At 40.1% G+C, this 17163-nt stretch overlaps 1 protein-coding gene across 2 annotated transcripts in view; it reads right to left on the bottom strand.

The window, feature by feature from the left end:
• Nucleotides 1-17163, bottom strand: part of rxfp1 (relaxin family peptide receptor 1) — a 73357-nt gene that overhangs the window by 27682 nt on the left and 28512 nt on the right. For both annotated transcript variants that reach the window (XM_058648932.1, XM_058648933.1), the window contains exon 3: nucleotides 1861-1944. In XM_058648932.1, coding sequence (XP_058504915.1) covers nucleotides 1861-1944 — 84 coding nt within the window. The remainder of the gene's footprint in view (nucleotides 1-1860; nucleotides 1945-17163) is intronic.

The following is a 17163-nucleotide window of genomic DNA, read 5'->3' as shown; positions in this document are numbered from 1 at the left end:
AATAATATTCCCTAGAGACTCATAAACATAAGTGCAACTGTGTGTTATGACTCAGCACTGAACTCCAAATACAGAGTCAGACTGAAGTCAACTAACAGGGACCTCAAAGTTACGGAGGTTTACTCTGCACCAAAATCTGACTGAATGGAAATGTTTATGATATGGAAATGTGCAGCCTTTCACTGATGTGCACCAGCGAGTGCAGTATTAACCATGGCTCCACATATCAACTGCCCAGAAGATTAACAACACGTAATCCAGATTGTGACTTGAAGCTCCATCACAGACAGACAGACAGACAGAGAGATAAGACTCAGAAACGACTTTTATGTCCACTTTTGTACAGCTCAAGTACCTGCAGTTGGTGTCCTCCTGTAAAAGCACTTCCAGTCATGGCACCATCATCCATCTCCTACCACTTTATCCTCCACATGAGGGTCACGGAGAAAACCCACGCACACATGGGGAGAACATGCAAACATGCAGAAAGGCCCTTGTTCTGACCGGGTCATGAATTCTAACCACTACACCAACTGTGTGGCCCAGTCATGGTACTGTCACGTCCCAGCACGTTAGGGTTAGAAGGGAAGCAGCATAAATAACCAAGATGTAATGTGGTTAAATAAAATCATTTGTTTTACAATGGAGTTGATGATGCTGTTCAAACAGAACAGAAACAAATGAACAAAGGAAACTTCAAAAGAAAGAGCTGAAGTGCTGATCAGTCAAAAACAGAAATAAAACTCCACTTGAAATTAACTCTGTTTACTTGTTACTGTTACTTTGTCTCTAGACAAAGTAACATCAATCCGGAATCAAGTTCCTGTAGCCAAAGATTCAAAGATATGCCACTCAGCATGACTCAAAGCAAAACTCACAAACCAGCTACTCAGTGTTGAGGCGCACTGACTCTCAGTCTTCTTCCATTGGGAGGGAGACAATTAGAGGTTCGGCAGCCCCATCAGCGAGGCGGGCGAGGGACCACACAGACCAATTTGCACATCTAACTCAAGGCTAATTAAGGAGGAAGATGTCCAGCGGCCGCAACAGGTGAAGTACCCCTGAAGTAATAAATGAATGACTATGTCTCTCTTAATGCTGACAAATAGAACAGTAGAGGGGATACCGCACACACAGAAGGTGGCTCAGTCGAGGGAACGGGTGTGAATGAGTGAAGAGGCTTTGAGTGGTCATCAAGACAAGAAAGGTGCTACTGTGTACTGTATATACAGACCATTAAAACACACGTAAGAATCCTCACAGGTATTTTTGTTACGACTCTTTAAAGGCACAGTTCAGGTTCTTTGAAGCCTGACTGTGAGAGGTTTTGACACGTAATCAACACTGACCCAGAAGCCATTTCCACGTGAATCAGCCTGGGACACTTCACACTTCACTCTCACTGATTACACGGTTATCAGCGCAGGGACAAAAGGAACTAACAGAAATAAACTCTGCACCTGCTATTTATTACACTTCCCTTCCCACACGTCAGTTTAAACTTTTTATTTTTTTAATATCGACATACTGGAAAGGAAAAAAAACACACGTTTTCAAAATAAAACCACCAAGAAATAAACAAAAATGAGGGGGAAAAAAGACAATTATATTTATATTCATTGATCTCCTTCGACTACTACTACTATTATCTTTAGAAAGAGGAAGAGCTTCCTTGCCAATTTTGTGCTCTATTGTGTGAAGGACTATGATGACACCACAGTTAGTAAACGTCAGAAAGTCAGCAGCGAGCATGATTCAAGGTTGTGTTCCTTTTTCCTTATACCCTCCAACTTTAGATGTTTCACAAGAGCATAAAACCGGTCTAAAATTGCAGCTAAGCAACAGAACAGCATCACTTACAGCATATATTGGACCTGGTCCTGGTGTTATAGCTCGGCATTCCAAAGTATTTGTCGAAAAGATGCGGCCACCCATTATTGTCTCCTGTAAAAGAGAAGAAATCAGACAAAGACACAGATTTACAATCAATCCCTTTGTCCTTCAAAAACAAACAACTTTTATTGGGTACGGCTTGAGGCAGATCAATACAAGACTTTACACTGACGTCTCTTTTATTATGTATTTGAAAACTGACTCAACGTGAAACACAGGGAAACATTTCAAAATCAAATTAGCCCAACGTTGTGTTAAGAATTAAAAGGTTTAAATGCAGTAAATGCCAAAAAGAGAAACAAAACTGCTCAGCTGTGCCGGTTCCACCGACCTTGGTTCTTCTTGGAGGACAAATGTGAGTACAAAATTGAGAACACTACTCAAAAAATATACCAGTTGTCCTGCTGCTTTCAGATTATTTGAATGTAGAGATACTACATCACACACATGTAGTACTTTAAAATACTTGCATTGAGATGCTCGGCCTGCTGTGACTGAAAACATGAATCCCTCAGTAAGATGTCACGCCTCAAAAAGCAGCCAGCTGGCACAGACATATCGATGGTAATTAAAGTAATAATGGTATTGATCAGGGGCAAAAAAGAATGTGGACTTCTGCCAAGTTTGCTCATAAAATGGAACCAAAATGACCTGAAACTTCAGCAGCTATATGACAAGGACAAAGCGCAATCAGACTTCCTGCAAACCAGCGGCAACAGGGGACTGATGTAGGACACAGCATCACTACAATGCAGTTATTGCTATAACTATTACTATTATTTTTAGCCTATACTATATTAGTGTGTAAATACGTTATATATTAGTACTGGGCTATGATAACTTTATCTTTACATTATCTTTTATACAGCAGACACTCTTTGATGCTCTGTCCCAGAGTTTTTCAGTCCTGGTCCCTGCATGTTTTAGAGTTTTCCTTGCTTCAGCAGACCTGATTTAAATGAATGGCTCGTTGTCAGGTTTCTGCAGCGCTTGCTGATGAGCTGACCATTTAAATCAGGTGTGTTGGAGCAAGGAAACATCTCAAACATGCAGGGCGGCGGGTCCCCAGGACCAGGATTGAGAAACCCTGCTCCGAAAGACTACTAAGGCTGAATGACCTGGAGAAAATGCATAACTGCACTCTTTCTGACAGAAAGTGCAATTTGACTTGTGATATAATCTCCTCAAGTCGAGCCTCTGTTCAACATTGCTGTGCTGGAGCTTAACCATGTGATACCGACGCCATGAAAACATTCACTTTTATGATGCCATGCGAGGACGACAGCGTAAAGTACTTTCTTCACTATCACTCTTTGGTAAGTGAGTGACACGGGCCGCTCCGTCCTCTCACGGTCTGGCAGAATAATTCACAACAAACAAGATGATCACAAAGACACGGTCCTTCTTGCTGCTGGTGAGATTAGGCTGTTCCTCCATAAATAAATACCCTGTCTCCTCAAATTATGCTCATAAAGTGATGTCACTGCATAATCTGTTTGAAGACACGGCGACTTCCTGTTGTGGTTGCCACGTAAAAGCTTAACCCTTACCCCTAACGTTCATTTATTTTAATTTAGTTCATTCTTTTGACAGGAAGTATCCTGTCAAAAGTTGTGCTTCAGTCTCAAATGACTTCTCAATAATGCACCCTATGTAGTGTAATTTCTCATCCATTGTAATGTGACTCATCTCACATGTCTTACCTCAGATCTTAACCTAATTCCCCGTCACTATGCCGAGCCGCTCATTAGCTGGTGTGATCTATCCAAGGACGACAGCGGCACACCTGCACGGCTCGTCTGTCTCGCGGAGCCTACCCTATTTTAAGTGATTCACTTTCTGCCCTTCATTGCGTCGTGCTGCTTTTTTTGCTCACACTCCACCTCCCCATCTGTCCATTCCTTCCAGATTCATCAACTCTCGCCCTCAATCAGACTCAGCAGGTCATTAACCACCATCACCACCAAAGTCTGGACTCCAAATGAAAATGAAATGATCTGCCAACTGTCAACCAACAATCCAGGTCCAGCTTAGTCTAATGTAATGTGACTGAACATGTATAATGTATCCGCTCGTTTATTTGTAGGGTTTTCCGTGAAATGTACCAACCCAGTCTGAATTTTGTGTGAATTTCCTTCTCCTACGAACTCAAATCTAGAGCTGCAACTAACAATTATTTTCATAATTGATTAATCTGTCGATTATTTTCTCGATTAATCGTTTGGTCCAATTGTTGATCGGTGTTGGTCAAACGTGGAAATGATGATGTTCTCAAATGTCTTGTTTTGTCCACAAACCAAAATGATTCACTTTTAATGATTTTTGTTATCCAGAGCAAAGAAACGAAGAAAATACTCACATTTAAAAAGCTTAAACAATCTGAAATTTTGTTTTGATCATGAAAAAAGCTCTGAACCAATTACTCGATTATCAAAATAGTTGTCGATTAATTTAGTAATCGATTAATAATCGATTCATCAATTAATTGTTTCAGCTCTACTCAAATCCCAAGTGTGTTCACTTTGCAATCATATAAAAACAGAGACAAGCAGCAAATCCTCCGCTCAACTTGAGCCCTGTTTCAATGTTGAAATCATTTCAAATTTGAGGTGTTCTGCTGCACAGACAGTAAAACATGAAATTCAGTTTTCATATGTCATATATCTTTGTGTCAGACCGAGCTCCTGTGAAAACCATTTATCCTGCTCTGACAGTCTCACTCGCCACAAGCACAAGTCCAGACTCTGCATAAAACTACTCAGAAGAGTTTTACAGCTATCCATCAACTTTGTTAAAGCCTCTGTTCTCGGGTGAATTACAACTTCAGTCAGGATCTAATCCTTCAGTCACTGTGCAGTCGCTGTTCCACTGACAACTTTATGTGCCTATAAATCCACAGACGACACCGGGGCTTTTTTTGTGTGTGAAATGTGTTTGTATACGGCAGAGGAAGGAGGTTCATCTCAGATGCATAACATTCACAGTGGTCATTAAATATGGGATGTGATGATTCATCTGCCGCATGTCCTTATTGGCTGACATTCAGTTTTTTGAATGTTATTAGCAAATTAAATACACCTACAGACACAAATCAGCTATCAAAAATACTTGTACGATAACAAAAACTTAATTCAATAACCATGCCTTCTAATTAATTAATTAATGAAATTAATAAAAAAGGCAACCCCGCCTCCTCAAAAGCTTGAAATTTGGGAATAGATATTGAAAAAATTCAGTTTTTTTAATGTCTTTGTAACAACAAGCAAATAAATAATCAGTATGTGCTTCAGGCCAAATTGATATTTCAGACGTTACAGCACCAGTATTATATCTGCAGATCATTCCATCAAAACCAAAACATCAACAGGCACCACTTAAAACAGACAGACAGACATTAGACCGACAGCAGTAATCAGACAAAGTCAGCTGTGTGGTCTGTGGACTGAGGCTATTGGAGTATTTATTCGGGATAATTCCACATTCCCGATACAGTATGAAACATTCAGATTAGGTGCCCCTGTTGGTCTCAGAAATCTCCCATAATTCATCTATAATAAGGCATAATTAGAGTGTATTGATTTAAACAGAAGACTGTTATGAAGAAATGATGACACGCTTGTCAATAATGCACACAAAGTACAGTTCAGAGGATGAATCTTAATTTGATAATCAATTAACTTTTCCTTAAGGGCAAACAGCAGGACACAATTGTGACTGTGAAATTCATAATGATCTACATCTCTGTGTTTCCCCAAAGAGGATTCTTATCGACTTTGATGATTAGCCCTCAAATACACACAGTAAATACACACAGTACATGCTCATGGTGTGACAAAGTCAGACACAAATTGGTAATAAAAGAAACAAACATGTCAACCTGCAGACTACTGTATCGGTATAAAAGAGCTATGGATAGTTGTAATGTTATGAATCGGTTTGCTGAAACTGCTATGCTGTTCCTCGCAATGTCACCACTCATGAAACACTCATTTTCCTTGCGAGCAAATCTCACAGGAGTTGAATGATGGCAACTCTCACAGTAGTTGATCAACCGCAGCTCCCACAGGAGCTGATACCCTGTCGCTTCAGCACAGGTTGATTGTTGGCAACTCTCACGGGAGTTGATTGATCGCAACTCTCACGGGAGTTGACTGATCGCAACTCTTACGGGAGTTGACTGATCGCAACTCTCACGGTAGTTGACTGATCGCAAGTCTCACGGGAGTTGACTGATCGCAAGTCTCACGGGAGTTGACTGATCGCAACTCTCACGGGAGTTGACTGATCGCAACTCTCACGGGAGTTGACTGATCGCAACTCTCACGGGAGTTGACTGATCGCAACTCTCACAGGAGTTGATTGATCGCAACTCTCACGGGAGTTGACTGATCGCAACTCGCAAAAAAAAACCAAAAAACGTAGACGCACTTATGACTAGCACTTCATAGTTTGGCTTACTTGAAGCTCTTTCTTACTTCTAGCTCTTATTTGTACCCAAATGTTTAAATGCACTTATTGTAAGTCGCTTTGGATGAAAGCGTCTGCTAAATGACATGTCATGTAATGTAATGTAATGTAACTCTCACGGGAGTTGACTGATTGCACCGCTCATGTTAGGTGATCAATTGCAACTCTCACAGGACTTGATCAATCACAGCTCTCACGGGAGTTGATCACAACTCTCCTGGAAGTTCATCACAAATCTCACGGGTGTTGATATCCTGTCTCTGAATGTTATGAATTGGTTTGCTGAAACTGCAATGCTGTTCCTCACAACGTCATCATAAAAGACCCTCATTTTCCTTGAGAGATACTCTCACGGGAGTTGATCGCAACTCTCACGGGAGTTGATCGCAACTCTCACGGGAGTTGATCGCAACTCTCACCAGAATTGACATCCTTATGAACTGGATTGCTCAAGCTGCTGTGCTGTTTCTTCATCACAGCGTCTTTAAACTCTCATAAAAGTCTCTCATCTTCCTTTCCAGCAACTCTCACGGGAGTCGATCAAAACACTCGCAGAAGTAAATCGCAACTCTTAAGGGAGTTGCTCGCTAGCAACATCTTACTACTTCTCAGGTCCAAATGTTTTGGCTGAAACACGCCCACACATCACAAAGTGAGGTAATAGATGTTTCTGAACTTCTGCATCAAACAGAAGATAAAATGATGACAGTCTTTTTTTCCATCTTCCCCTTTTTTTAACGTTTGGTCTCATCTGTGCCACGAGTGAAAATGTTTTAGGTCGTATCCACATGGTGAACGATCGTTTTCTTTGTGGCTTTCCAAAAAGTTCCTCGTAAACACGGCATCGTTTCAGGAAATACCCCGAAAAATTCAAGCGCTGCAGTACATATGCCAGACCTGTAAGTGGTGCTGTAACACTACACCAAAAAAATGAAGAAGACGGTTTATACACAGAAACGAGAGAGAATGAACCGAGCGAAGGGAAATAAATAAAGAAAATACAAGTTATCACTAAGCAAACAGACAACAAACAACAAGGCGACTTTTTACTCGACTTTGACACTTTTTTATATTCACCATGACCAAAGTGAGTGGGGCGTGAGTTTTCTCATGCATAAGGCCACACGCTTTCTGTCCGTGACGGAGTGATTAACACAATGTCACGTACACAACTCGTCCTTTTTTTATGTTTCATAAAATTGAAAAAGAAAATAGGATGAAATATGTATCGAAGGTGAGCAGCGATACTTGGAAACACTTGAAAGATGAGTGTCGATATTAAAAAAGGAATTGTAGTGTTAATAGTGTTAATGTAACTGCATCAAAACAAATCCATCCATAATAAAAAGTATTGTTCCTGTAGCATGGAGTTTGCATGATCACATGAAACTGGTCATCTACGCGCTGCAGGAACATATAGCAACATAATATGTAGCAGCACTAATAATAATAATTCTGAGCTTTGTGATCAAAGCCTGTGCATTCAGAGTGCTGGGCCGAAGAAACCTTGCCTCCTCTCCCTTCTGTCATGTAAATTTGTGTTTTGCATTTCACCCATTTAGTGGGGGAGCCGTACTTCAAAGGGCAGTCAAGAAGGTCTCTCGCAGTTTTTTTTGCTGCACTCCGGCTGCGAAATACAAATCTCGCAAAGTGCCACAGCTGTGACTTCATCAGCTGTGATAAAAGCGGTGTTGATGAAAAACAGACAGCGCTGCGGGCATTAATTGAAGAGCCTTCCCGTGTGCTCTAAAACAAGACACACAGGATGAGTAAAGTAACAACAAAAAGTCAAAAACTGAAGACCTAATTTACTGATGTAGGTCTGCGATCTGTTTAGATAAACCCCTTTTTATTGACGTCACTCAATTGTTATTGACAACGTTGCCAATAACTATGATTATGAGTCTTTATGTCCTGCTGGGCCTGTACTTTTTTTTATTATTGTCTCCAACAATCACTATTATGCTGCTTTCAGACATGTAATGAAGTTTTCCTTAAATTGGTCTGGAGGGCATTTTGCAGGAACTTTTACCCCGAATGAAAGTCCGAGTGGGCACATGTGCGTCCTGCCTCCTCCTGTACACTCTGCCCAGGTGTTACCTCCTCGCCTTAAGGTTCAGGAAATGTTTGACCCACACAATCTCCTGCTGCGTTCTCCATAATGTAAACAGAAAACTGGCAAATGTCTGAAAATGGCTTTGGAAGCATCACTAAAATGACATTATAAAAGCAAACATCCATCCATCTTATACCGCTTTAACCACAACAACCATTCATTCTCACACACACACCTATGGTCCACTTAGAGTGTCCAATTACCAAATCCCCATATTGCATGTTTTTGGACGGTGGGAGGAAACCGGAGAAAACCCACGCTCACACGGGCAGATCCAAAAGAAAGGCCCTGGTTCCGACCGGGTCTCATGAACAACATAACAACAAGATAATAAACTAAATATTGTGATGGGATTAATTTTGGAACACACCTGTGATGCTTTTGGAAACTATGCTGACGTAATATTGGTCACATGATCAGTTATTTTGCTCACCTGTCCCCTTGAGGAAGCCACAAGTAAAACCTGTTTTTGTGGCTGCAGGGGGAACATTTTTTTTTTTTATAATATGACATTCTGATTTTTACTCTTCAAACACTTTATAGATTTTCTCCTGCTATTACTGAGCCTTTAGACAATTCCTTACTGAAGGACTGTGACAAGCTTTTGAAATATTTCTTTCTGTTGCTTCTCTTAATTGATAAATTTAATCAATCAGTCCCTTTGGTATCTTTCTTGCCAATGTCTCTGACTCCTCACAAAACTTACCAATAAAGCCATGCATGCACACATCCAGTCAATCGAAAAACACCATTGACCAAAAAACTAATAATCATACATGAGTGGCATCAGTTCTTTCATCCAGTCTAAAAAAACAATGTATTTCTTCTGAAAGGACGTAACCACTACTCCCTCTATTAATTTAAAAGGAAACAGTTCCCTCACGATTTCTCAATAAGCACTGTGTGTCCCTGTGGACATGACTCTTCTCCTGACTTGAGATGGGATTTATGACTTCATATAGCACTTGATCTTCAATGCCACACTCCGCTGCTTTAGAAAATTGATCTTCCGTGTAACAGTGGCTCGTCTGGCTGCTGAAATATGCCGCAATAATAAGGAGTAAAACCAAACACAACGCTGATCTTACGCATATGTGTTACAATAAGGAGTGGAAATCATTGTGCGGAGCCAGATTGTTATCTGTGATACGCTGCAGACCTACTTGGGCTTGATGACAACACGGTACACACAGCTTGGGGTTTGTGGGTGTGAGTGTGTCAGTGATTGATTTGTCTCACCTTTTCCTCTCAGCTGGTGGGCTCACCAAGGATTGACACCTGGATTCAAGCATTTCTTCTCTTACAGCACTGTGGAAAAGTCTCGGGACACTAACAGCTTTGTTGTCCTGTCTGTCAAGTTCTGTGATAATTGGCAGTTGGATAGGAATGATGTGACTGAAAGTCACAAGAAGGGTCTCATATATACATATGTATATGTATATATATATATATATATATATATATATATATACATATATACATATATACATATATATACATATATAAAATTAAAATTGGTGTGCTTAAACTGGTGTCATGTAATGAACAGCAAAGATTTAGCTGAACAATAGGCACCGTCAATTTAAAGTGTTTAAATTAGAAATAAAATTTTAAAAAACCCCGTTACATCTAGCTCCATCGCCAGAAACAGCAAAAGGTAGCAGCAGTTGCCACTTCACCTCATCAGGCTGTAAAACACCAGCATTACGTTGCCATTAGACTCTATAACATTGTGTCATAATAACACTCGGGAACAATAATACTGTCAAAATGATATTTACATACTCATTACTCACTCAGTCATGTGCAATAATTCTGTGCCTCTGCACTTTCTCCTGCTTTTTGCTTACCTCCACAGTTAAAATGTGTGTACTGTATATAATATATACTAGTATAATAAACAGGTCCCAGCAACAGTGCAACCTCAGAGATACCCATTTATAAAACTAGTGAAGAACACAGCCTAAAAACAAGGGAACAAAGTGACCTAAACGTTAATTCTTGTTTGTCTAATAAGACGATTATGGCAGTGGATTTTCTTATTTATTTCAAACACACCAAACTGACTTGTGACTGAAGCAGCAATGTTGTATTTTGTAAAAAAACAAAAAAAGAAGATGAAACAAATACACTATGATGCAATCCAGAGCAGCACCTGCACAAACTGCAGCAACCGTGAGATCAAACACAAGATCGTCACAAGAGGCAAAAATGACAGACAGCACAACAACTTCTGATTTTCAACACAAGAATAAGTTTGTTTGCTACGGTTAGATAATATTACTTTTATGTTCATAAATCAAATGCTAGAGCAAAAGGATACAAACAAACAAACAACGGCCAAACGTTGCGATACAGAGAGTGTTTAAAATTCTGCCAAGACAGTGTGGAAATGTGACAGAGGTTGCGAGTAGTGATGAGTCTACCACAAAAGAGAGATTTATTACCAGAATCTATTACAATTTAATTGTTTGCCGTGCAATCTCTCCCCAAAAAAAAAACAGTGGAGCTGCACAAAGCAAGAACGCAGCCAATTTCGGGAATTTGAAAGTGGAGGACAATGTTGTTCTGTAAAACACACCCTTGAAACCCCATCAACTCAAAAAACATGGCTATTTTTATTTATACAAATCACAATATTATAGTCCAATAATATAATCAATCTCTTGCAGGAAGGCTGGCAAAGCCGTGGTCCAGACTGTGATTCATTTCAAGCAATGACTCAGGTGTGTTGCCAAAACCAAATAAATGTTTATTGATTTTGGAGGAGGTCTCTCCCCCTCTGCTGCTGCTGCTCCCTGTGTAATTAAGGGTGGCAGCAGTGCGGCGATATAAGTAACTTTAATGCAAACACAGCCAGATCAGCAGCAAATCAGCTGCTGCTCTTTCACAGGACGCTCCATCATTTCAGTATGGACCTGTCCCTTTCTTTTTTGCTGTGTTTTGCTGGTTTGACAGTTCTCCAAGTCTCTAAAACTAACAAATGGAAGTTGTGTTGCACAATCACTGACCTCAGAACCCTCAGCATCCTCCTCTTATCGGGATGGGAGTACAGGCCGTGTTCAGGTTATCCGACTTATTGTTCAAATCTTTGAGAAACTTGCTTTTATCACGACCCGTCTAGACTATTGTTATGCCCTTTATGTTGGGGTAAGCCAGGCTTCACTGTCCCGCCTACAGCTTGTCCAGCATGCTGCCACTCGCCTTCTAACAAGGACACACAGGTGTGAGCACATCTGGCCCATTCTGGCCTCCCTTTATTGGCTCCCATTGTGTTATAAAATAGATTATAAAATCCTTTTATTAGTGTACAAATGTCTAACTGGGCTTGCTCCGCCGTACCTCTGTGAGCTGCTGCAGCCATATGTGCCTCTGTGGTCTCAGATATCAGCTGATCAGCTGCTCTTAGTTGTTCTTGTACCTAAATCGCAACTGAAGCTCAAGTTGGAGAGGACATCGAGCTTTTACAGGTGCAGCCCCTAAGTTGTGGAATGGACTAAATCTATAAATCTAAAGACTCACTTGTTCTTTGCATTTGAGAAGGTGTGATGAGTTTTTAGTTATGTATTTGTTTGTTTTTACTTCTGTTTAGTTATTTTTATTTGTATAATACTACTGTATAGCACTTTGGTCAACTGCTGTTGTTTTTTTTAAATGTGCTTTAAAAAATAAATTGGATTAGATTGGAAATCTGATTAAAATCTGATTCACTACTGATCAGATTTTACGGTTCATATTATCAAGTATCTTGCATCTCATTGTGACTGTCCTTTCAAAAACAACACGCATGTGTCACTGAGGCCTTGTTTAGACTGAAAGCCAGTGTGGACAGCTAAAAAAAACACATGAGATCCATTTTATCCAGAGCTGATTCAAACCACACGTGGAGCTGTAAATCCGAACATCTCGGTCGCTCAGACAGTGGAAGACAATAGTTTAAATAATGGCATAAAAGCATGGAAGACAACAACACCATGTGATACCACCAGCGCGCCCGCGGCTCCAAATAACCTTTGGGCACAGATTTCAGTCGTCAATTTTGTCTCTTTTGTTTAGACTACGTAGAGAATCACCCCCTCCTCCATTATTCTTTAAATTGAGCCAAGCGTCCCACAGTGTGACGTCAGCATGTGTAAAAAGGCAAAACGGTGAAAAATGAAAGCAGCGATAAGATTTTCTGTGTCCACACAGTGCTGAACAATATCAGGATATGAGTCGCATCAGCTTGGCCATCAGAACATAACTGAACAGTCAGATTGTCGACTGCGCCCACTGCTATTAGCCTTTATTATAACAGTCATCATCATTTGTATCCATTTGCATGAATCTTTCTCTCTGTGCTGTTTGGGTTGATTTGTATCATTTGATTGAAAACTGCTGTAAAAGGAAATTGTCTTTCAGAGACAGGTTTGTGTTACTTTACCTTTTTATCTCAGGGCAAGAGACTGCACTGTATTTAAAAAAAAGAGAAACACAATCAGGCTCTAGCTCACTGATGTGCAAACATCTGCCCCAACCAATTATTGGTGAAAGGAGAACATGTGAGAATGGATTGGTGGAGCGTAAGCGGGAAAGTATTATGATCCATCATTTAAATGTATATACTGAACTATGTGTTTTAAATTACAGTTTCTTCATTATATCTTTGAACATTTATATCACTTTACACGCGTGCCAGCTGTTGCACATACTTGCTTTGTTGTTCCCTCTTTGTTCCTTTGCTCACCACTTCCATTTATTGTGTTTTTCTCCATTATCCTGGTTCTGTAGAAGCCTGGAAAGTTTTTAAAACTGTAACGAGAGACTTAGAGTCACCAAGGATCATCACTTACTCAAGTCATATTCAGACATGGCTTCCTAACTCAGCACGTTAGAGATCAAATCCATCAAATATTTACTGGGTTGCTTACGCAAGCATCATGGAGCAAACCTGTGGGCTGATAAAGCTTCCATGAGATCGTATAATTACTCCTGTGGTCCTACCAATGCTTTGACGTTTGGAACACTAGTGAGAAGTTTATAAATACAGTACTGTACAAAGGTTTTATAGGAATTAAAAAAAACAAGAGAAAAATGGGACATAGTATTGAAATAAAACATTTTCAGAAAGAAAAGAGCTTAAAGTATTTTGCATGACTTAAAACTGGAGAGGAACCCATATCTGCTGCTCAATTCCAGCAGGCCTAATCAAGACATGCTTGAGCATTACTGTATATACACAAAAAAGGAACTGTTGCACTACTGTGTTTCAGGAGCAGTAGAATTCCCTCCTAAAGCTTTTAATGGGTGCTTTTTTGTCTTTCTCAGTCCTACTCCAAACTGTGTCCAGCCCTCTCACTTTACTCGCGCAATGTTGCCTTGTTACGCCTCATCTGTCTTGACATGAAACACATTTTTCCTGCGTGCAGCGCAGGGAGTGTGTGCTGTGAGGCAACACAAGATGAAAACGACGCACAAATGAAGCTGTTCGACTGCTTGATATCGCAAACCGAGTCTAATCAGCATCCGCATGTGGACGAAAGTGACTTTGACACCTTGCGGCACATGTAAATGCACCGACATAAATGTGCTAAAATAATTGGTGTGAATACAAACTTGACGAGAACGCATTGTGATTTTGAGATTTTAAATGTTTTAAAGTATGTGACACAAGCCAAATTTCTGTGTGGATGGAAAATAAAGTGTCATCTTATCCTATTGTGACTTTCCACTAAAGTGGAAATTAGTCTTTGGATGTTTTGGAAAACATTTCTGTTTTCCAAAAGGTTGAATTACAAATTCAAATGGATTTTAGGCTCATATACTGCACCTGAACCATCCCATGTTTCTTTCTTTTGTAAGGCTATGAAATAGGGGTGGGAATCACAAAGTACCTCACGATACAATAATATCACGATACAACGATTCCATGGTGAGACAGTCATAGAGCGATACGTCGCGATATCTAACTGAAGAAAACAAAATATTTGTGAGAAGCCAAAAGTTCAGTATTTCTCTATTTATTCACAATACACAATACAAAGTGCATACAGTCTATGTATTGAACGTGGATGGAGCGTGTCTTAACGTAGATTTCTCCACCATTATCTTACTGTAAACTCCCTCTTCTTCAGCCCAAGTTTCCCTCCTTCATTTGAGCAGCGCCGCCGTGAAGAGACATGAAGTAGCGACGCCCGGAAAGTTAAACTGACGGGGACTATTTCCTTTAGAGCGCAAGTAAACTGTCAATATTTCTCATATTCTCATATTACACGAGGACGGACGACGATACATCACCAAATCAATATTTTGACCCGGCCCCTACGCCCAAACCATTTGTTATCATCCGTCCAGTCAGGCCAGGAAATAAAAGTCCTCGGAAATATTGGCACTTTAGACACTTACAACACAAAAGACAGAGGAAAGACTTCAGGTTTAGAGAGGCTCAGGAAATCCGCACAATATTAAAGGAGTATGACTCATACCAGTGGAGCACCCACTGGAAAACAAGCTGAGAACAACATACAGAGAGGAGCTACTATAGCCATGATTCCCACTGAGTTCTTCAATCCAACAATCCACTCAGGGGAGACTAATCCACCCTTAAGACCGTACACGGTACACACAGCTCAAACTCATAAGGTTTCAATAAGGCAACACGTCTGAACGAAGCTCAGTGGGGATGATAACGTGACCAGGTGACAAACAAAACTATGATGAAATGCTTTGCTCGGGGGTATTGAAGGGTGATGGGGTTAACAGATGTTAAAAGTCAGTTTTTTCAAGAATTAAAATGATTGTAATCATGTCAACTGTGAGACGTTCTTGGTTCAAACCCAAAGCAGTTTGATTGGTAACCTTTCATCGAATCATCCGGGAGGAATTTCACACAAGTGCATTTAGTGTTCCAGCAATTTCCAATCTCAGCTTTTCCATGTAGTTTAAAGCCTGTCAGCAGGTTCTGCCTCTGGTGCCATGCTTTTATGTTTACATTGTTTATAGTAGGTATAGCAGCTACAACTGAGGGTCTGCTGGATGAATAGTTACTGTACTAAACCATTGCTATGAAATTACAAGGGAACATTTGAAGTTGTGCTATTGCTCACAAAAGAAAAACAAGCATCTGAGATGTGGTTTTGGCCTTGACAGACACAGTAACATATTGTACTCAAAGAGCTTGTGGTTGAAGAAATAAAGACCACGAGGACAAAACTACAGCAGAGCAACAGCGATAGGGAAGTAAAGTGAGTTGTGGCAGAAGGTGACGAAGCACGCAGAGCCAAAACTGTACACAGAAAATGGCTCTTTTATTCCCGCGAGACCTTTGGTCTCCAGCATTTTCTTTTTTGTTTGAGCAGATGCTCCCATATAAAACTATTAAATAGTTTACACATAACAAACAAACATCTGTCTTGTTTGGGCACAAAAGAGCACTAATAAAATAAAAAAATTCATTAAAGCACATGATTTTTGGAGTAAAAATATTCAATCTTGGCACGCCATTCAACACACAATTAACTTTCAGTAAATAATGGAGACCAGAGTGATGTTCACAACATCTTCTTATTTAAATATTAAATATTTATTCGGTGTTCTGTTATTCTGCTGTGGCAAGAAGTAAATATAATTAAGCATTGGTGAAACCCTTTTTTTTTATAGATATTGATCTTGTTTTATAATAAAAACAACAACTATAGACACTAGAAAGAAACACTAGACTCTCACGAGAAAGGGCGTGTATTTAAAATGGTAAACTAAAATAGTAAATAATAATTAAGAAGTGTCAAAAACCTAGAAAGAAAGAGAGGTGTGGACATATTTTAGATTTGTCCACACAAACCCGTAGATTTGCGGGCGGCATTTCTAAATATTTTAAAAGCCATGAATATACGACACCCCCACACCTAAAAATAGTCACATCTCGGAGGAAATGTAGCCGTGTCACTTAATCATAGATGGCACCCAATCCACTACGGTATCATATTTCAATCATATTATTTACGGTCAACAGTCTAATTAGAGGGGGAAGTGAACCACAGATGACACGTGGAGAGAGATTATAACAATCAAACCGAGTCACTTTGAAATTCTGCATCAAAGGGAGATTCATTTGCGATGCATTACGCTATTGTGATTCCATACATTATGATAAGAAAAGTGAAAAAAGGCGTGAGGCGGTGTTTGAAGTCAAACTCCAACAGATACATGACATGCTTGCAGAACATGGGTCTCAGTCTCAGACTCAGGAAAAAAGAAAATTCAATTTCTTTCTCATATCAAGCCACCCTCCAGCCGTCTGTCCGTTCCTTAAACAAGGGAGAGTTAAACACACTCTTTCATGGGCTGAAGTGCGCTACTGTGAATGGTTTGAAATGAACCCACTTCAGATTTGTCCGAGGGACACAGAAACAATAGGTCTGACCTATATCGCGGCCTCCACACAAAAAGTCCAGAATTACAATCCACTGCCTCTTCTTCCACAATTGAGGTTCTCATGCAGTGAAACCCCCACTTCCATTTTCTCATCTAATCAGAACCCACCTGGTAACCCAGTAAATGTATTCATGTTTCTGGTGGGGCAGCACAGTTGCTGGTACTATGTGTCCGAGGGATTAGGCAACAACAGAGGACGTATGTAACTATTTCTTATTGTAATTGCTTACAATCCAAATTCATCGCATCCCAGGCAGGATTTGCACTCGTCTAAA

This window comes from Solea solea, chromosome 14 (assembly GCF_958295425.1).
Source record: "Solea solea chromosome 14, fSolSol10.1, whole genome shotgun sequence".
Lineage (NCBI taxonomy): Eukaryota > Metazoa > Chordata > Actinopteri > Pleuronectiformes > Soleidae > Solea > Solea solea.
This window is presented reverse-complemented; position numbering and strand designations above follow the sequence as displayed.